The sequence below is a fragment of the Heloderma suspectum genome, chromosome 4, assembly GCF_057233095.1.
Source record: "Heloderma suspectum isolate Gila_16-S chromosome 4, 16-S_ref, whole genome shotgun sequence".
NCBI lineage: Eukaryota > Metazoa > Chordata > Lepidosauria > Squamata > Helodermatidae > Heloderma > Heloderma suspectum.
Genome location: NC_139461.1, coordinates 240,721,122 through 240,743,549, shown reverse-complemented (window position 1 = coordinate 240,743,549; position 22,428 = coordinate 240,721,122). Strand labels below are relative to the sequence as shown.

The following is a 22,428-nucleotide window of genomic DNA, read 5'->3' as shown; positions in this document are numbered from 1 at the left end:
GGACCCCAAGGCAAGCCTGCCTGTGGAAGAAGAGCAGCAAATGTTCTTCTAGTGAGCAGTTGCTGATTTTGTGTTTAGAAATATGGGTGGGTCTCTCATCCCTCCGCTATACATTATGTATGCACAACTTTATGTAACTGAACAGGCCTGGTGGCTACTGTTCCAGCGATCCCAAGTATAGAAATGCAAATGACAAATGAGAAGCAATACTAGAGGAGGTATGTTGGATAAGAGCAGCTTTCCATTAACTCAGTTCATTCACTGTCATGAGCTTGTGTTCTTTATGTACACCTCTGTCTTTTCCCCCTAATCAAACTCTATAAATGTAGTGATTTCTCCCTTTATGAAGGGTTTTCTTTTTAACTAAAGCCAATGCTGTATAAATCATCTACTTTTCAACTATCTCTACAGCATTATAATCAATCGGAGACAATGAACGAGGTGTCAGATGTCCTCAATGTGGTTTTCACCATCCTCTTTACAGTGGAGATGATCCTTAAACTAATAGCCTTCAAGGCTAAGGTGAGTGAGTGGGGAGTGGATGCATAAGGCTCCCAGTAGGAAGTTGGCCTGCCGTTTTGCTTACAGTAACACTCTTCAGTTGGGATACTGCAAAGAGACAACTGGGGAGTGGTGTTGATGGGGGTTGCATTTGAATGTTTAATCCTAATAAAGTCTCACAAGCCAAATGTTTCAGCATCAGTTCTTCAGTTGGGAAGGTGCCAGAAAGGCCCTACCTTTTGTTGTGCTCCAGCCTAACTCATGTCTTTGGAGTCCAATTTCTTATTTCTTTTCCAGGGCTACTTTGGGGACCCTTGGAATGTCTTTGATTTCCTCATTGTCATCGGCAGCATCATTGATGTCATCCTGAGTCAGATTGATGTAAGTGTAACGAGGGCAACCAGCACCGGAGGGAGGTTTGGGGACTGGGAATGTTTCAAGCAGGACAACCACGAAATGGAAGGAGAGGAAAAAAACAGTGGCTCCCAACTTCAGCATCAGCTGCCCAACTTCCCACGGAAGATGTGAATCGCTGCATGTCCGAACAGAATGTCTGATTCACAGCAGCCATTGCTCAACTTCACTTTCCTGCTGAAGGAGATAAGAATGCTTGTGATCCTTGAGCTGAGGGAATTGTAGCCATCCGTCTCACAGACAGAACTGGATGAACCTAGTATGTACTGTGACCCTCAGGCATCTCTTCCAAGAAGCACAGTAAGGTGCCCTGTCCTTGATCATAGCTAACGGAGTGATATGGCACCATACCCAAGAAATGTCACCTGTCCCATAGTCTGTGTGTGCTCTCTAAACATACACCCTTGGCAATTAATATGTAGTGGCAAATTTAGTATAAAATCAACCTTGAGCTGGTTTGCCTCATGGTACTTTCAGAATTTCTGCCTTGCTGTCCATGGCAACTGTGTTTCAAGTATCTGCTTACTATGTGTGCTTCTAGTGTGACTGTCTTTATGGCAACAGTTGCATATACAAGCTGTGCTTTCTGTACACATGTGCATGGATGCTATGATATACACCAAAGTATACTGAAAATATATACCATTGGTGGCATAGCACATGCATACTCTGCATTGTATGGCCATATAAAGAGCACATGGGTAGATATTACTGAATTCATGTGCCTTCTTGTGTTCAGTGCACTGCTAATGCTTCTATTTCTAGTTATCTGTAGCTGTATAAACAGCTTCACGAATATGCAAATCTAGAATAGTATTCATCAATAGTGTCCAGGCCTAACTCCATATTATTAAGAAGCCCTACCAAAACTATCACACCCTTATATTGAGCATTGTCTGCCTTTATACTCCAGCCCCTAGAAAAACCTGCTGTGCTTCTTTATGAAAACGAACACCTTATCAGCCAGTGCACAACCTGTTTAAGGTGTTGCTTCCAAGCCTAAGTACCAAGAGCTATTCCAAGGATTTAGCCATCAAGACACAGCTGAACTTCTCTCTCTTTTCTATTGTTGGGGATGGGGACAGACGGTGTCCTTCTTGACCTACTAGGGGACTCCCAAGATTTCATATACTAAGTTTACAGCCTGAACACGGCTAAAAGACTAGGCGCTAAATGGTTACGATGAAAGGGACTCAAGTTAGAATGAATTCAGGAATGTAGACTGGGGATGGGGGGACTGCCTGGTAAGTATTCTGCTTCCCTTGCTTTGGAACCTGTTGTTTTGTTCACCATCAGAGGCAGGAATGGTTCTTGCCCTAATTTCATCTTCACAGGGCTCTTTATCTGCCACACTGGAAAGCTGCTTCCTGTTGAATAGCTGTGGGTTGCAAAAATGTAAGAGGGCTAATGCTTGGACTACGATTCTCATAAAATGCCCTCTTCTCATCAGCCTGTGGTGCTGGCAGGATCACATAGCCATGTTTTGATTTCATAAAAAGCAAAGCCATTTTTAGTCCTGCTGTTTTTCCATCCCAGGACATTATATCTTTGGTTTGCAAACCTTGTCATGATAACTCCTTTCTGTATTCCCTGTCTTTTCTTGCTCTCTCCTTCCTCCTAGTCCATTTGTTTCATTTATTTGTATATTGGTGTTTAATAAACTCCCTGCTCAGCGAGTTGTTTAGGTGAGCTAATAGATGTCCATTCTGCTGGTCTCATGTCCAAAAACCAATAACACCAGGCATGTTAAAGTACAGTGGCATTATCTGTGGGCCTTCCAAAGGGATCATATGTTATTTTGTGTAAACAGAAATTGTCCAGATAGGTTTGTAGCCAAGAAAAGGAGAAAAACAGATTACAGAAGTGATCCAGCAAACACACACATTCATTTCTTTGCTGCTGGATTCAGTGTGACCATATACAGCAGGTATAAAACACAGTGAGTATAGGGCCAGGATTTTAAAATGTCTGCATTTGGAGATTAGTACATTCTGTTTGAATGCATTTAAAATTAATTGTAACTAACCTTCATGGATAAAAATATTTTTTCTTGGCATAAGCCATCTTGTTAAATTCTGTAAAAGACTATCTTCCCCTAGGTCGATCTGTCCAATCTTTGGATTATTTCCTTGTACAAAAGAAAGGGCTAACCTTTTCAGAAGAACTCAGTAAGATAGGAGGCACTCCAACAGCCAAGCCCTCCTATCTGACCACAAAATGTCACAGTAGGCGCTCTTAGTGGGGAAGGATGTGTGAATAACCTTAATCTCTTATGGGGGTGCCCAGTAACACCTGACACACAGATCCACTTTAAACATGGCTCACTAGTGGCCTCTTGACCATCTGGTTGTAGCTGGCCATGCATCAGAGTCTGATGTAGGCATCTAATCTAGGAATATATGGGTCTTTTTAAAATGGTCAAGGAGACTTCTGTTCTCAGGGCCTATTATTGCACGATAGTGTAAGGTCAAACTCTTGACTTCTCTGGGCTCCTTTGTAAAATTTCAGTTCTAATGGGAAAGCTCTAGGCTCTGTTCAAGACTAGTAGTCCTCAGTTCAGTGCTCTTCTCTTCAAGACAATGCTCTGGACATGGGTCCATATTCTGTCCAATTGCCATTATTTTGTGCATTATTCCTCAAGTCCTTTGTCCCTTCCTTCTTTTTGCCTGTCTTCCTCATTGTAGCTCTCATAGCATCTTCCATGACCTCCCTCTGTGAAACATGACTCCTCCCAATCCTCCAGTCCATCTATTCTCTCTCCATCTCTCTCTGTCTCCCGTGTCTCTACCTTTGCACTGCAATTATGGGATTCTTTAGCTGACTCTCTTATTCTCTTGACAGACCATTCTTGCTTCCAGTGGCGGATTGTACTGCCTAAGCGGTGGCTGTAATGGCATTGTAAATATCAGCTGCATGAGCTTGTTGTGGACAACTTTTTCTTTCATATTTCCCTTTTTTCCCTTCCTAGACCATTCCTTATTGCTGTGTCCTGCAGTGTTAGTGTGGATTGCATGATGCCAAAAGTGAGTCTTCAGAGATACTGCCATGGAGCCAGGGGACAGAAAGCTGTGTGAGCCTCTGGAGAGGATGCTGGTGCTGGGTGGGAGCAAGCCTAAAGGCATGTCCACACTGCCACTTCTTGAAGCTTAGCACTTTAGCATTTACCCAGAAGCAAAGAAATCCCATTGGAAGAGTCCTGTAATACATATGGTATCTTGCTTCCTACCTTAACATTGGAAAGCTAGGGCATATCTACACTGCACGCATCTATTGGTTTCATATCAATTTCATGGTCGTTGCTTCCCCCAAGGAATTCTGGGATTTATAGTTTGGTGGGTGTGTTCAGAATTCTGCTAGAGATCCCTAATCCCTCTCACAGAATTATAGTTCCTTGGAGGGCGAGGCAATCCCTTTTAATCTATTGTTTGTGATGTAGATATCCCCCCACTCCAACAGTCATAGATACCCTTCTATGATGTGAACTGCCAGGAACAGATTGGAAATTAGTTCAGTCCCAGCACCTTGTGTGTGTGTGTGTGTGTGTGTGTATGTGTAGATTACAGGGAGTGGAATGCATCAGATTTACTCCTGAGCACTTTTTAAGATCGCTGTGTGGTTGTGGTCCAACTGCAGACTTCCAGTAAGGATGTATATCTTGCTTCAGAGGAAGGCAGCAAAGACGTAATCAACTGGTCACTTTTTTAAACACTTTGATTTTTACAGCAGAACCCTAGAGTGATAGCTTGGAGAGCAAGAAAAAGTTATTTGCCCACATTAGGATTTTAATAGCTGTACTGGCACTACTGTAAATCTGGGAGCTGGTCATTCATCGGGTACGACCTGATGCACAACCTCCCCCCTTGTGACTTGCAATTGTGGCGCTGGTCTCTAAGGTTTCCAGAGTATTAGGTTTTACGCAACATAATTCCTCTTCAACAGGCAAGTCCTGTCTTGGGACAGTTCATTCCATAACAGTGCCAGCTCAGCCACAGGCTCAGAAACAGCATCTGTAGGATCATTTTGAAGGTCAATGAACAATATTTGGCATGTGCCCAGTACCCTTCATCTGCATGCACTGTATCACTTCACCCCCGTCATAATGTGGGTGAGGTTGGTTTACAGGGGCAGTAGAATGCAAGGTACACTGCAGGGTGGTGCCTGCTTTTTCCAGGCACTTGCTTTGTAGTGTTTCTGCAGTGCCCATTCATTGCACAACTACTGAACCAGAGCACGAGAAGATGCTCTGTTGGGGATGTACCCAAAGATACCAGACATGAGAATGCAACTCTCAGTTCTCTCTCACCCCCCCCCCCCCAGCAGTTTGATAAGGACATTTGCAGTTCATTTGCCAAGGAGTGGTTGTGGGATTGCAGCATTATTTAGCCCCTCAGGTCTTCTGACCCTAGATTTCAAATAGACATGGAATGAAAATGATACTGTCCTCCTCATGATGGCTGACAAAGGCCATAAGTTTATTGCAATATTAAAAGAAAAAAAGATTTGGAAGCAACCCATTGCTGGTCTTCATTTGTCATCCGCCTGCTCCCCACCCAACGTCCAACAAAGATGGAAGCCTAGATAAGAAACGTGCTTGCCACAGGCAGTCCAGAAATATAAGAGGTTAGAATATTATGCATAGATGGTTAACAAGAACATATCACATTCTTTATATATTCTATAAAACCTGTGAAATGCATTGTTGCATAGAGCTAACAGCTTCTAGCATTCAGCTTTTTATGTGAAATTTCTAATACTGCTTTGGTGACGCTTTTATGGTTGTACCAAAAGGACAGCCTTACAAAGCAGATGGTAGGGACAGCATTGTCAGTGCAATTGTTAGTTCTGCTTTCTGATATGCAGCAAGTGTACCACTGTGAGTCTAGGGTATGGAGCATCTAATTTCCACTCCTGGTTCAGCCTGCAGACCCATTCTATGCAGCTTTTATTATAGAAGAAGATACAGCAAGAGCTGAAGATCCTAGAGCCATCAGATAACTGAATGCTGAATGATGCTTTTCCTGCTCTGCAGAAGCATAAATCCTGTTGCACAACTGACCCATGAGAACTACCGTGTCATGGGATTGATTGTGCATTGAATATGCACTGATGTAGTTGCTTCTGGAATCACTATGCCAACATCAGCACAGTCTTAGGATTTGTACTATAAACTGCCATGGCTTCCTCACAATGAGTGTTTAACTGTCGTGGCTTCCCCACAATGAATGCACTCTCCTCACTGTAATTCATCTAGAGTTATTCATCTCCACACAAAGCTCCTAAGGTTCCTTGACAAAGGCCACTGTAGTAATAGCAGTTTCAATCCATCTGCATTTGTAGCATAGGTAAGACCGATGATGGCATCAGATCCTCCAATGCCCCCCTATTCCTGATTTAAGAGATACAGAAGGTGTCCTTCAATCCTGCCTCTCCCTTCCTTCCTGCCATGCTGGACCTATGACTCCCAATGGCGCAGACTAATTCTTCATTTCACTCAATCCAGTGGTCCAACAGTTGCAGGGGTAACATGGTGTTAGTCCAGAGATGAATTGCTAGGTGTAGAACCAGGAGATTCATCTCTCTGATGGGAACCTGAGTATAACAGTGGTGGCATGAACCTTCTTCCTGTATTCCAAACCTTTTGCGTCAGCATGTAATTACCCATGTAGCTTTATCCCATCCCTTAGTTTAGCATGCTGTTGGCCCTGAGACCCTAGTTCTACCTGTGTTGAACCATTGCTGTGCTTATTGCCATGGGATATATTCACAGACCAAGCCGGTGCTCCAGAGGGCCAGCAGTGCTGGAGAGGAGAGAGCACAGGTATTTATTTATTTATTTACGATATGTACATGCTGCCCTTCAGTGGAGCTTCCAGGGTGTTTACAACAAACAAGATAAAATAAACAAATAAAATATAACAATATATTTAAAAAAGGAAAAATCATTTAACAGCCTTGGAGAATAAAAACATATTTGCTTGGCGAGGAAAAGATAATAACGTTGGTGGTAGGTGGGCCTCTTTGGGGAGGGAATTCCATAAATGGGGCGCTACCAGTGAGAAGGGTCTCTCTGGTTGCCACCTGCCTTACCTCGGATGGTGGGGGCACCTGGACGACAGCCTCCAAGATGGAGGCATTCCTTCAGATATCTGGGTCCTAAGGTGTATAGGGCATTAAAGGTAATCAGCAGTACTTTGAATTGTGCTCAGAACCTGACAAGAAGAAAATTATGTTCTTTTAGTACCAGTGAGGTATGTTCTTACCCACCAATGGTTCCTGTGAACAGCATACTGGTATATTGTGAACTAAATTAAATTTCTGCATGGTCTTTAAAGGCAGCCCCATGTAAAACGTATTATAGCAGTCAAACCTTGATATTACCAGAACATGGATAACTATGGCCAGGTTATCTCTGTCCAGGAGAGGTCACTGCTGGTTCACCAGCCTAAGTGGATGAAAAAGATGCTCCTTGCTGCAGAGGCAAGTGGGGCCTCTGGTGACAAAGCTGAATCCAGGAACAGATATTCAGTCTCATGCAAGAGCAGTTGGAGTTGCACAGCCACTACTCTCTTGAGTGGTGCCCAAGAAGGGGATATTAGTTACCAGATAATAATTGTTACAATCCTCAGGATCCAGGGAAGGTTTCTTTAGGAGTAGCCTTACATCTACCTCTTCAAGGCAGCCAGGACCACCAGCTCCTCTCTCAAGGAGACATTAATTACCTCCTGGAACCAACCAGTCAATCCCCCTCTGCTTGCAGTTAATAGCCCTGAAGGACAAGGGTAAAGAAACAAATGGTATGCTGCATCTCTCCAAGCACCTTGTCTGCATCTTCAGGATGCATTAAGTGAAAGTCATCCCACCCATGACAAAACATGACTAGAAGGTGCACTGGACATGTCCACTGACTGCACTATAGAGCTTGTAGCATTCAAGTTGTGACAGGTGTGAGCAATTTTATCCTTGAAGTGCCTAACAGATATCTCACCGGGGGGTCAAGCTAAAATAAGAGCCACATCATTTGAAAGAGTTCTGCTGGATGACACCCTAAGGTCAAAATGGGGGTGAACTATTGTTTTTTCACCACCATCGCTGCCACAGAGTAGGCATGATAGTGTGCTCTTACCTGTGTTTGGTCACATTTCTATTGACTTTTACACCAACTGTGTTCTTGCCTCTCAGCTTGCTTCACTCCCAGCTCCACCAAGGAGCTGATTGAGTTATTCCTTGTGGAAGAGGACAATTAGGATCCCACAGAGTGACTAGGGCTTCAACAGGAGCACCAGCCATGTCAACTAGAAGCTCTCCAAATAATTCCTCAGATTCACCCTCCAGGGCTGGACCATTTTAATACGTCCATCACCAGGACATGATCTGACCATGACAATGGAGTCAAAGAGAACTCCTCCACACCCAGATCACTATCTTCCTGCCCAGGAGCAAGCAGCAACTGAAGAATGTGAGCTGCCATGTGTTGGACCGATGACAAAGTAAGGCAGCCCTCACCTTGTCAGCAGTGAGCCACTGCTGACAAGGTAGCCTTGATGTGGATGTTGAGGTCCCCCCAGAACAACCCATCTGGTGATCCTCAGCACCAAATCCAACACCACCTCTATAAGCTCAGACAGAAATGGAAAATGGGTGGTCTGTAGATCAGTGAAATTGTCTATCTGTCCCTAGTGCCCAGCATCAGGTACAAACACCCTAAACTGGTGCTCTGCTGGACAGAAATCTTGGAGAGGGAGAGGGAATCCTTATAGACCACAGCAACCCTGCCCCATCTCTGACCCTCCTGTCTATGTTGGTGCTACACTTAGACCCCAGGTAGACAGAGCTGAGAAAGATCAACACCTTCCAGCCCATCTACCCAGGTCTTAGTAATGCACTCTAGGTCAGCCCCCCCCTTCCATAATTAAATTGTGGATGGTAGCTATGTTATTATATAAAGACAAGTTTGATTAACTCAGCAGATCCATGGGCAAATAATATCTGTTTCCTTTACCTGATTCTCACTCACTGCTTAAGGGATGTGCGCTTTCCACAGCTTCCTTCCATAGATCCTGATGAAAGTGGTCGGGTCTCCATCACTTTCTTCCGACTTTTCCGTGTCCTACGGCTGGTAAAACTGCTGAGCCGAGGAGAAGGCATTAGGAATTTGCTCTGGACCTTTATCAAGTCCTTCCAGGTAAGTACATCCCATTGGCTGGGAGGCTATATGAGCCAAGGTCCATGTGAAGATCCTAGCATTGGGATGGGATTAGGTGAGGTGGAGACAAGCATTGCAGTTCAACACTTTCTGTCTCATTACTTTGCTGAGGTTGTGTAGTATGAATGACCCTTGCATTCTCCTATGCTTTGCCCCATAGGCCCTTCCTCATGTGGCCTTGCTGATCGTGATGTTGTTTTTTATCTATGCTGTGATTGGGATGCAGGTAAGGATGCAAGAATATTCCCTCAGTGGAAGTGCAGGCACGATCCCAGTTATAAATAAAAAAGGGTCTTGGAGACCCTCAGAGAAGGGTCAGAGATCATATTATTATTTCCTTCCCTGGAAACCTTGCTTGCTTGCTCTTAGACTCCCTGACCTTCTCATCTCGGGACCAAACTGCGCATAACTTTAAAGATGTAGCAAGCTGCTATGTCTCTCCCCTACCCCACCCCCGTTGTTGTTTTTACTCTGAAATCAGCACAGGGGACCCAGTCTGGATACGGACCCTGCATGGGGTGGTGGTGGTGGTAAGGGGGCTTTATACCTGTGCCCCCACTGCAGTCCCAATCTAGATCAGGATCCTGCATCCGCAATTTATATTGCCAAAAAGTAATCCCTTTAGTAATGTGGTCCCCTGATCTGGCTCAGGACCACAGTGGCAGAAAAAGGGTGAAAACTACTTTTTGGCAATGTGAATTGCAGGTTTGGTGGGGGCAATTACAGGGTGAATGTTGTGCATGCTTCTAGAATGCAGAGTACTGTAAGCAACTGAAGGCCAAGCTACACATTACTTCAGTAACATGTAAATTCCCTTCTTCTTTTATTGTTGTTGTTCAGTCATTAAGTCGTGTCCGACTCTTTGTGACCCCATGGACCATAGCACGCCAAGCCTTCCTGTCCTCTGCTCTCTCCCGGAGTGTGTCCTAGGGATGTCAGAGAATTCCGCCACGGATCTCGGTGAGGCCGAATGCCAGTGCATTCGGTCCCCCGAAATCTGTGGCGGAACGGCCTGCCACCCCCCCACCCCCCTGCGGATCCCCCCCGGGATGAGACTTACCTGGGGCGGATCTTCCGGGCGGTGGCAGCTCCAGTGGTGGCTCCGGCGGCCAGTCTTCCAACCGGCTGCCGCCGCTGCCATTTCCAGGCTTGTGAAAAAAAAGAAAAGTCGTGATAGGCTACGTAAAGATTTACATAGCCAATCATGGCTAGGTTTAAAAAAAAAGAAAAAAAAGACGTGATAGGTTACGTAAATCTTTACATAGCCTACCATGGTTGGGGGTGGGTTTAAAAAAAAAAAAGCGTACACAAATAGTGGTGGCTACGGCCGCCGCCATTTGCATTCCTTCTTTTTGGCCGTCTTAATCTACGCAAATATTTACGTAGACTATGACAGCGAAAATCAAGGGGAACGTAAATAGTGTAGTGGGCTCTATTTGCGTCCCTTTTTCATTCACTGTTTTAGCCCACGTAAATCTTTACGTAGGCTAAAACGGAGAATCAAAAGGGGACGCAAATGGCGCCCGCTACGCTATTTGCGTTCCCCTTGATTTTTGTCATCATAGTCTACGTAAATATTTACATAGATTAAGACGGTAAAAAGAAGGAACGCAAATGGAGGCAGCCGTAGCCGCCGCCATTTGCGTTCGCGTTGGGTTTTTTTGGTTTTTTTACCCAGAGCCCTCCGCGGCCAGAAATCTGGCTGCAGATGGCTCTGGCCTGGCCTGGCCGGCTGCTCCGTGGAGATGCCGCGGAGCACAGCTGGCCGTTCGAGGATTCTGGGGGGAGGAACAGAGCGCCTCTCCCCCCAGCCAGGATTCCAGGGGAGGGACGGAACACCTCCCCCCCATCAACATAATCCGCGAAAGGTAAGTCACTTTCGTACATCCCTAGTGTGCCCAAGTTCATATTCATTGCATTGGTGATGCTATCTAGCCATCTCATCCTCTGCCATCCCCTTCTCCTTTTGCCTTCAATCTTTCCCAGCATCAGGGTCTTTTCCAGTGACTTTTCTCTTCACATTAGGTGGCCAAAATATTGGAGCTTCAGTATCTGTCCTTCCAATGAGCAGTCAGGGTTGATTTCCTTTAGGATTGACTGATTTGACCTCCTTGCAGTCCAGGGGAGTCGTAAGAGTCTTCTCCAGCACCACAGTTTGAAAGCATCCTTTCATTGGCGCTCAGCCTTCCTTATAGTCCAGCTCTCACAGCCATACGTTATTATTGAGAAAACCATAGCTTTGATTATACGAACCTTTGTCGGCAAGGTGATGTCTCTGCTTCTTGCTATGCTGTCTAGGTTTGCCATAGCTTTCCTCCCAAGGAGCAAGCGTCTTTTAATTTCATGGCTACAGTCACCGTTTGCGGTGATCTTGGAGTCCAAGAAAATAAAATCTGTCACTGCTTCCATTTCTTCCCCTTCTATATGCCAGGAAGTGATCGGGCCAGATGCCATGATCTTAGTTTTTTTGATGTTGAGTTTCAACCAGCTTTTGCACTCTCCACTTTCACCCTAAACAAGAGGCTCTTTAGATCCTCTTCGCTTTTGCCATTAGGGTGGTATCGTCTGTGTATCTGAGGTTGTTAATACTTCTCCCGGCAATCTTAATTCCGACCTGTGATTCATCCAACCCGGCGTTTCTCATGATGTACTCTGCATATAAGTTCAATAAGCAGGGCGACAATATGCAGCCTTGTCGTACTCCTTTCCCAATTTTGAACCAATCAGTTGTTCCATGTCCGGTTCTTACTGTTGCTTCTTGACCCTCGTACAGGTTTCTCAGGAGACAGGTGAGGTGGTCGGGTACTCCCATCTCTTTAAGAATTTGCCACAGTTTGTTGTGATCCACACAAAGGCTTTAGCGTAGTCAATGAAGCAGAAATAGACATTGTTCTGAAATTCTCTTGCTTTCTCCATGATCCAGTGAATGTTGGCGATTTGATCTCTAGTTCCTCTGCCTCTTCGAAATCCAGCTTGTACTTCTGGTAGTTCTCGGTTCACATACTGCTGAAGCCTAGCTTGTAGGATTTTGAGCATCACCTTGCTGGCATGTGAAATGAGCGCAATTGTACAGTAGTTTGAACACTCTTTGGCGTTGCCCTTCTTTGGAACTGGAATGTAAACTGACCTTTTCCAGTCTTGTGGCCACTGTTGAGTGTTCCAAATTTGTTGGCATATTGAGTGCAGCACTTTAACAGCATCATCTTTTAGGATCTTAAATAGCTCAGCTGGAATACTGTCATCTCCACTAGCTTTGTTATTAGTAATGCTTCCTAAGGCCCACTTGACTTCACTCTCTAGGATGTCCGGCTCAAGTTCAGTGACCGCACTGTCATGGCTATCAGGGACATTAAGATCTTTCCTGTATAGTTCTTCTGTGTATTCTTTCCACCTCTTCTTAATCTCATCTGCTTCTGTTAGGTCCCTGCCTTCTTTGTCCTTTATCATGCCCGTCTTTGCACAAAACATTCCCTTGAGATCTCCGATTTTCTTGAAGAGATCTCTAGTCTTTCCCACTCTACTGTTTTCCTCAATTTCTTTGCATTGTTCATTTAAGAAGGCCTTCTTGTCTCTCCTTGCTATTCTCTGCAACTCTGCATTCAGTTGGATATATCTTCCCCTTTCTCCCTTGCTTTTCGCTTCCCTTCTTTCCTCAGCTACTTGTAAAACCTCATCAGACAGCCACTTTGCTTTCTTGCATTTCTTTTTCTTTGGGATGGATTGAGTTGCTGCCTCCTGAACAATGTTACGGACCTCCATCCATAGTTCCTCAGGCAGAACTATGTCTATGTCCTGTCTATCAGGTCTAATCCCTTAAATCTATTCATCACCTCCACTGTATATTCATAAGGGATATGGTTTAGGTCATTCTTGAATGGTTTAGTGGTTTTCCCTACGTTCTTCAATTTAAGCCAAAATATTGCAATAAGAAGCTCATTATCTGAGTCACAGTCAGCTCCAGGTCTTGTTTTTACTGACTGTATAGAGCTTCTCCATCTTTGGCTGCAAAGGACATAATCAATCTGATTTCGATACTGACCATCTGGTGATGTCCATGTGTGGAGTCGCCTCTTGTGCTGCTGGAAAAGAGTGTTTGCTATGATCAGCATGTTCTCTTGGCAAAACTCTATTAGCCTTTGCCCTGCTTCATTTTGTACACCAAGGCCATGCTTGCCTGTTATCCCGGTGATTTCTTGACTTCCTACTTTAGCATTCCAGTCCCCTATGATGGACATCTTTTTTTGGTGTTAGTTCTAGAAGGTGTTGTAGGTCTTCATAGAACCGATCAACCTCAGCTTCTTCAGCATCAGTGGTTGGGGCATGGACTTGATGTTGAATGGTTTGCCTTGGATTTGTACTGAGATCATTCTATCATTTTTGAGATTGTACCCCAGTACTGCCTTTCCCACCCTTTTATTGACTGTGAGTGCTACTCCATTTCTTCTAAGGGATTCTTGCCCACAGTAGTAGATATAATGGTCCCCTGAATTAAATTCGCCCATTCCTGTCCATTTTAGTTCGCTGATTCCCAAGATGTCGACGTTCAATCTTGCCATCTCATGTTTGACCACCTCCAGCTTACCTTGATTCATTGATCTGACATTCCAGGTTCCTAAACAATATTGTTCTTTACAGTATCGGACTTCCTTTTCACTACCAGTCACATCCACAGCTGAGTGTCCTTTCGGCTTTGGCCCAGCCGCTTCACTCTTTCTAGCACTACTTGGAAATTCCCTCTGCTCTTCCCCAGTAGTATATTGGACACCTTCTGACCTGAGGGGCTCATCTTCCGGGGTAATATCTTTTAGCCTTGTGATACGTTCCATGGGGTTTTCTTGGCCAGAATACTGGAGTGGGTTGCCATTTCCTTCTCCAGTGAACCACATTTTGTCAGAACTTTCTGCCATGACCTGTCCGTTTTGGGTGGCCCTTCACGGCATAGCTTATGGCTTCACTGAGTTACGCAAGCCCCTTCGCCACAACAAGGCAGTGATCCATGAAGGGGTCTTCTTCTTTTACTCTATAGTAAATGCAGGGGATCTAATTCAAATTGGGATCTAACATGGGAGAGATATTAGGGGGCTTTAACCCTTTGCTCTCCCTACAGCCCCAATCTAGATCACACACACCCCATGCCTGCTATTTATATTGCCAAAAAGTGGTCCTTTTTTGGCAATGTAAATTGCAGGTGAGGGAGGCCTGATCTGGCTTGGGACCACAGCGGGGGCAAAGGGTTAAAGCCCCCCTACCCCCATACTACGGTCCCAATCCAGAAGGTTCCTGGGCCTAATTCACCAGGGCTGTTCTTGTGACTTCAATGGGGCCTAATCTCTACCTAGTAAGATGAGGGAATGCAACCACATTCATTTAACTTCCTTTGCAGGGATGGAGGGAACCCCAAAGAATCAGAGATATTAGTGCTCAGTGCTTCCTGATGAGGCTTTTATTGTGCAATTGCCCTGCCTCAGATGTGGAAATTTACAGGGGGGCAGGCTTCATCATCTTCTATTTGCAAACCTCCCATGTTTTTGAGAGAGCTTCGGCTACTGGGTAGTATAGAAATTAAATAAATAAATAAATATTTTCCCCACCCCTTCTGTCATTTTTTGCACCACAGTCTGTTTAGTAGGGATAGATGGAATAGTTGCACAATGCCTTTTGATTGGTAATGTTAGAAGCTGTCCATCTGGAAGCACCAAACAGCACTAAACAGCTGTAGTAAAATGAAGAATATCAACAAACATAAGGAAATTGGTCCAAAGAGCACAGATTTATCAGAGAAGAACACAAGAAGAGTTGATCCCTCCAACAATATTGAGTTCTTGCCAGTGATGAACAAATCTTCTGATTTACAGATGTTTGGGAAAATTGCTCTGGTGGATGGAACCCAAATAAACCGGAACAACAACTTTCAGACCTTTCCACAAGCCATTCTGCTGCTCTTCAGGTCTGTATCCTTTAAGGGCTTCCCTGAGTTCTGGCTGCAGCACCAAAAAAGGAAATGTGTCACTAAAAAGACGACACAGACTTCCATAAGATGTGCATATGCTAATGTATAGATGCAAATGCAGAAATACTGTAAGTAGAAATGCAGTGCATCTCACCATGGTGGGGGAATACTGTGACCAGGTGACTGGTGTGCCTGCTCAGTCTGCTGTCCTGGTGCTGACTGTGGATGGGCAACTTCAAGGTTCCTGCTCTCCTTTCTTAGGGTTCTTTATCTTTAAACCAGACATGGTCTGGGCAGCCCTTCAAAGAGACAGCTGTCCTCTATAAAGCAAGACCCATGACCATCCTACACCAGTCCCCAGTCTGTGGACTAGTTGTTGTTCAGTGTTCGCTCTGTCCTGGAGGAAAAGCCAGACTCACAATTCGCCCAGTATGACTAGATTATAGTTTTATACAAAACAGGTGCTTTTGTCTGGCTTCAGTTGACTCATCACCTGTGACCGTTCCTGGACAGGGATAACATGGCCACAGTTGTTCATGAGCTGGTAACTTCTTGTTTAGATTACTGCAATGTGCTCTACTTGGGGCTGCCCTTAGGGATGACACAGAAGCTGCAACTAGTGGCTCAACTGCTATCAGGAACAGCTGATAGAAATCACATAATACTGATTTTAAAGGAACTGCACTGGCTGCCAATATGCTTCCTGTCTAAGTTCAAAGTGTTGATGTTGTTTAAAGTGCTAAACAGTCTGGGACCTCAATATTTGAGGTAGTACCTCTCCCTGTATACACTTGCCCAAGAATCAAGATCTGCTGTGGGTCCCACTGTTAGGAGCTGTACATCATGTGGAGCTGAGAGAGAGGTTCTTGGCCGTGGCACCCTAGTGATGGAATGCTCTCCCCCTGGAGGCTCAGCTGGTGTCCATGCTGGCTTCATTTCTGTGCCAAGTGAAGACCTGGCTATTTACCCAAGTCTTTGGGTCTTCTAGACTGTAGCTCAGTTTTGATTTGGTTCCTTGGGTTATTAACACTGATTTTATATTGTTGTGGTTTTATGTTGAATAATTTTGATTATTGTACCCACCCTGAGAGCTATTGATAGAGGGCGGGTGAGAAATATTTTAAATTTAAAAAATACATTTGCCAACCCACCATCTGCCTGGAGATGAATTGAGCTTTGGAGCAGATATTGTGCCTTGCAGCCCTTAAGGTTTTACTCACCCTGCTACATGCCAGAATAGAAACTCAGAAATGAAAGTTCCAAAATTGGAGACAGGGGCATGGTTGTCATTTTACAATATATGGGACTAGACTCCAAGAATGCTGGTCTCCATCCCCTCTCCAAACTATCATTCTGGAAAAGGAGCCCCTGTCTCACTTTACCCTTTTCTCTAGGTGTGCAACAGGTGAGGCCTGGCAGGAGATTTTACTGGCTGCTAGCTATGGGAAGCTGTGTGACCCCGAGTCTGACTATGCTCCTGGGGAAGAATACACTTGTGGCACAGGCTTTGCTTATTTCTACTTCATCAGCTTCTACATGCTATGCGCATTCCTGGTATGTTCTTTTTTGTTCTCCTATCTTATGCTTATTTCCTGGACACTGAATACACATCTGCAGCATTTCGATAAATGTGGTATCATCATCTACCTCACAGGTCAAACTAGAGTGGATGGGAAGTTCATTCCATTTTTCACCCCATTCACAATAAAAGGAGAGCACAGGATAAGGGTGCTCACCCACACTTTGGCTCCCCACATCAGTTGCTTCAGGCGCCTCTCTACAAATGCCATCTTTAGAAGCATAAGATGGAAATGTAAAATAAATTACTTTTATTCTAAGGCTTCATTTCTATCCCTCACACAGGACTGGGTGAAATTACTGCACTTTGGAACTTCAGAATAGAGCAGTTTTTAACCACTGCCCCAAACCAAGGCTTAAGGCTAGAAATAGAGGGCTGTGTTGTTTTTGAGAACACTGAAGGTGGTTTGAAAGAGGGAATTGCTGTTTGTGACGCGTGCTCTCCTCCCACAATCACCTCTGGTCAAACAGGTTTTGCAGGGTTTTGTACTGTTTCAAAAACCTGTTTGACCAGAGGTGACAGTGGGACAGAAGAAATGTGTCTTTCTCAATCACTTTCTACTCTCTTTTTTGTTTAAAACTATTGTTTTTCTCTAGCCCTAGTCTTGCCCCTTCACATAGCTCATTTCATTCTCACTGATGGCAGACTGTTAAGCGGACTCCATAAATTGGTGTTAGGAACTGCTGATCTCCAATCTTCAGAGCTTAGGCAGTTCACTGTTCATGACCTTCAAGTCCAGTCAAATGCAAACTTTCCCATGGATCAACAGACTGCAATTCTATCAGGTCTTTGAACCATGGATAGTTAGGAAATAGGTATCAAGATGAATAGATTGCCCTTAATTTTGAAGGGCAATCAGAGGCCATTCTGGAGAACCTCGCAGAATGCCTGTGACACACTTCACCTCCCACTTTGGATGTTGCCTGCACTTTTAAAACCATTTAAACAGATACGTGGATAGTAAAGTTGCTGAATAGTTTGCATTATTGTCTGAGAAGCCTGTGGATAGTAAAGTTGCTGAATAGTTTCCCTTATTGTCCGAGAAGACCAGGCAGCTGCTTTTTAAAGCACAGAGAAGAGTTTGCTGCTATGAAACCCTGATGCCAAACAAACCACCCCTTGATTATGCTTCCTTGAGTTGCATATGGATTTTGTGCCAGTCACCACCTGATTTTGCTCCAGTGGAAACCTCAGCACCATTATCTTCTGTCATCTTTCACTGAAGTTCACTGTGTCAATGAATCTCTCCTTAGATTATCAATCTCTTTGTTGCTGTCATCATGGATAACTTTGACTACCTCACACGGGATTGGTCCATCTTGGGTCCACATCACCTGGATGAATTCAAAAGAATCTGGGCAGAATATGATCCTGAAGCCAAGTGAGAACCTATCTGTTATGATGCTTGGAATTATTACTTGCTCCACTGGCAATGGAAAGCTCAGTGTTTCTTGAGAAATATTGCATGAAGTCACTCCTTGGAAGACGTCTGAGAATAAAGTGAAATATATATCTACAACAGCCTTCCTCAACCCAGTGCCCTTCAGATGTTTTGGACTGACTCTCATCAGCCCTGACCATTGGCCATGTTGGCTGGGTCTGATGGGAGTTGTAGTCCAAAACATCTGGAGGGCACCAGGATGGGGAAGGTTGATCTACAGAGGAGGAATTCTCCTTTTCTTGAACTCTTCTCTTTTTCCTTTTATCAGATGTTTCAATCTGAATATAAAACTCTGATCCTAAGATACTTACTTGGAATTCCTATAGATTTGAAGGTAAATTTATAATAGAGTTATCAGTGGGGTATTTTTCCTGCTCTTACTGTGGTCACAACTGGCTATAATTGTCATATAGTTGCCTGTTAAAAAAGGATAGGGATTTGCATGCTCACTTACGGTACATCTAGTATTTTGTTCCCAGGCTATGGCAGGATACATTTAGAATGGCTAACACTTCTGAAAACACAGCAGCCAAGATTAAATGGGTGCTCTACCAGCACCCATTGGCAGTATAATCTGTCCCCCCCCCCCGCCCTTTTAATGCAGTTATCCCTTGTGAGGGCTGATATTTTACAGACAAGGAACTGAGACCAACTTCACAGCTTGGGTTGACATAACAATGCAGTGTAACACATGAACAAATACGTGTGTGTGTGTGTGTGTGATGTAGATGCCTCCACAAGAGCCAGAATTGGCCATGGCAGCAAACGTGTGTTTTGTCACAGTGCAACATGTGAGGCAGGGAGACTGACTCATCTAATTCTGCCTACATAGTTTCATGCATTTACATATCATGATTACGTGTGCAAAGTTTTCAGCCCATGTGGCATGCTGTCAGGGGAGAAGTACCTTTTTCTTTCAGGAATGCTTCATGACATGTACCTTTAGTTGTACACTAGGGATGGAGCGTGGGCGGGGGAGAGGAATTTGCTCAGTTTTCTCACTTTTGAATCAATATGTGAACTGATGGGCCACTATCTTTCTAAATTCGCACTTCTCCAATTTTAAAAAATTGCATATATTAAGGAAAGTGCACACAGAAATATACATAACAGTGAAAACAACATTCAAAATCTGTTATATTAGGGCATATTGCTTGCAGAAATGTGTATATTAGGCAAAATTGTGTACAAAATCATGTGCATTGGGGAAATGCACACAAAATGTGTATGCATTTTCATGCAAACGTAAAAAATAATTCTCAAAGTTTGGGATGAACTGAACTTAAGATTCTTTTCTCTCAGTTTCTCATTTTTCCAAAATTGATAGATTTGTCTATCATTATCATACCCTACACCACCAGATCAAGAACATAAGTAGGTGTTATGGGTACATTCATTGAGATGAGTGAATGGGCTAAACAGACCATTGGACCGTGGTCTCCAGCTGCCAGAGTTAGGGACAGAAGTTCTATTTCACATAATCATAGAATAGTAGGGTTGGAAGAGGCCTATAAGACCATCGGGTCCAACTCCGTGCTCAATGCAGGAATCTAAGTCAAAGCATTCCTTCATCAGTTGGGTAAACCATGACTATCTCTTGCCGTTCCTCAGGGGCCGCATCAAACATCTAGACGTGGTGACTCTGTTGAGACGAATCCAGCCTCCCCTGGGCTTTGGAAAGTTCTGTCCACACCGTGTGGCTTGCAAGGTAATCGTCACCAGGAAATGTTTCTTTATACATCCTAACGAGAGCTGAATTCTTGACCCTTCATCCCTGTACCCTACACAAAATGGTGCCACAGTCCCATTGCAGTGAACCATCTTAATTTTTCGAAAAGGTGTAACTGAAGGGCTAGTGCTCAGTGCTGTTATCTGGTGTCAAATAAAGGGCAAGGTGCTGTAATGGCTATCATGGCTGGGGTGCCTGGATGTGCTCTGAGTATGTGCAGGCATGTATAGATCATGGGTGGGCAGACTTTGGCCCTAGGGCTGCAAGTGGCCCTTGGCCCACTTTCAAAAGCCCTCTGCCTGCAATCAGTTCAGACCGGTAGCAAGAGCAATCTGTCCCTTCCCTGGTCTGCTGCATGGTCTGCTGCATGGGGGGAGAAAAGGGAGTGGCAGAAAGGAAAAAGGGGGTGACCCACACACATTTAGCTGTGGGCCTATCCCCAACAGATTACCCATGAGGCAATGCAGCCCCCAACAGAAAAAAGGTTCCTCACCCCTTGGTCTAGACAGAAAGGTAGTTAGGTAGATATATATTGTGCTGTCCTTGTCATGTGTGACTGTGTTTGTTTTGCAGCGCCTTGTGGGCATGAATATGCCTCTGAATAGTGACGGTACTGTCACTTTCAATGCTACGCTCTTTGCACTGGTGAGAACTGCTCTCAAGATTAAGACAGAAGGTGAGTGATGAAACCTACCAATGGCTGCATCCTGAGTAACTCCATTGTGTCCCCTCCTAGCTCCTACTATTCATCTTCTGAGTCCTAAACAGCATTAGTCACCTTATATGCTAGGAGAAGCTCTACTGACCTCAAAATCCATTACTGCACGATTACACAGGCCCAACAGAAGATGCTATAAATCAATAGTAACTAATGCCTGTCTAGTGCATTTAATCACAAGACCTCAACAGGTCAGGACCTCATCTGTTGTTTATTAGCATAAGCAGCTTTAGTATGGAGCCATGCCAAGACGCAGCTTGCGGCATGCTGGTGCTTTAAAGAGCCTAAGCTTTGCAAAAGGCAAATGTTGAGAATGTTGTCCACCTGAAGGGAAAGCACTTATCCATGTAGGCCACCTTCCTCACCCATTGGCCATGCTATTTGGGGGTGATGGAAGGTGTTGTTGTTGTTCAATCGTTAAGTTGTTTCCGACTCTTCGTGACCCCATGGACCATAGCACGCCAGGCCTTCCTGTCAGCTCTCTCCCGGAGTGTGCTGAAGTTCATATTCATTGCATCGGTGATGCTATCTAGCCATCTCATCCTCTGCTGTCCCCTTCTCCTTTTGCCTTCTTTCCCAGCATCAGGGTCTTTTCCAGTGACTTTTCTCTTCACATTAGGTGGCCAAAATATTTGAGCTTCAGTATCTGTCCTTCCAATGAGCAGTCAGGGTTGATTTCCTTTAGGATTGACTGATTTGACCTCCTTGCAGTCCAGGGGACTGGTAAGAGTTTTCTCCAGTACCACAGTTCAAAAGCATCCATTCTTCGGCGCTCGGCCTTCGTTATAGTCCAGCTCTCACAGCCATACGTTACTACTGGGAAAACCATAGCTTTGATTATACGAACCTTTGTCGGCGAGGTGATGTCTCTGCTTCTTGCTATGCTGTCTAGCTTTGCCATAGCTTTCCTCCCAAGGAGCAAGCGTCTTTTAATTTAATGGCTACAGTCACCATCTGCAGTGATCTTGGAGCCCAAGAAAATAAAATCTGTCACTGCTTCCATTTCTTCGCCTTCTATATGCCAGGAAGTGATGGGGCCAGATCTTTGTTTGTAGTCCACTACAATAATAAATTATTAGTAGTAGTAGTAGTTAATACTAATACTACTACTAATGCGAGTAAATGTAGACCTGGTTCGCACATAACAGCAAGCCTTTGTGGGGCAAGGTGGCTTGTCGTTACTTGCAAACATGGACAGGATGGGTTGTTGGGGTGCTTAAAAAACTACCCAGAACTCATGGCCTATTTTAGGGTTCTGGGTGGTTTCTTCACCACCCCAACAACCCACCCTGGCTGGGTCTGCACATAACAACAAGCTGTGGTGCGCCCCTGCCACAGCTTGCATTTTCAAAATGGTGGCTGGCACTGCAACAAGGCCCACGGGTAAATTAACCCACAATGGATTGGTTCACACCGCAGCAAAAATGGATGCCTTCTGCACTCCCTGTAGTTGAGAAAAAGGGACATGATGTATATTATTGGTGAATAAACAGTTTAAAGGGGTGGCAAAGACCATTGTTAGGCTTTAATCCCTGCTATAAGGAATTTTAATATAGGTGACTGAATGCTGAGGGAGTGAATGGAAATGGGGTAGTGGGAAATATTTGAGGGAGCAGCTACCCCTCACTACTACCCTGTGAGGTTAGCTCTGCAAGAATTATCTTTAGGGAGAAGGTGACAAGGTAATTCATATGAGGAACAGCAAGGGGTAGTGGGTGGTTCCCCCCCCCCAATATTTCCCACTACCCATTTACTCCCTCAGCATTCAGTCACCTACATTAATATTCCATATAGGAGAGGTTGAAGCTTTGCTCTCTTACATTGCTGCCCCAGACTTGTTTTTCTTCCTGACATCACCTCATGCCTCCAGAGAAGGTCTGTACAAAGCCATTT

The 22,428-nt window shown here is 44.5% G+C and overlaps 1 protein-coding gene across 2 annotated transcripts in view; it reads left to right on the top strand.

Annotated features, from left to right (window-relative positions):
- Window positions 1-22,428, top strand: part of CACNA1S (calcium voltage-gated channel subunit alpha1 S) — a 92,122-nt gene that overhangs the window by 56,103 nt on the left and 13,591 nt on the right. The window contains exons 27-38 of one of the 2 annotated variants that reach the window (XM_084852906.1): window positions 412-522; window positions 799-882; window positions 3,757-3,813; window positions 4,855-4,863; window positions 6,689-6,733; window positions 8,957-9,097; window positions 9,279-9,344; window positions 14,974-15,065; window positions 16,463-16,622; window positions 17,901-18,028; window positions 19,700-19,796; window positions 20,391-20,493. In XM_084852906.1, coding sequence (XP_084709032.1) covers window positions 412-522; window positions 799-882; window positions 3,757-3,813; window positions 4,855-4,863; window positions 6,689-6,733; window positions 8,957-9,097; window positions 9,279-9,344; window positions 14,974-15,065; window positions 16,463-16,622; window positions 17,901-18,028; window positions 19,700-19,796; window positions 20,391-20,493 — 1,093 coding nt within the window. Of the gene's footprint in view, window positions 1-411; window positions 523-798; window positions 883-3,756; window positions 3,814-4,854; window positions 4,864-6,682; window positions 6,734-8,956; window positions 9,098-9,278; window positions 9,345-14,973; window positions 15,066-16,462; window positions 16,623-17,900; window positions 18,029-19,699; window positions 19,797-20,390; window positions 20,494-22,428 lie in introns of both variants that reach the window. The other variant, XM_084852905.1, reaches the window with a different exon arrangement.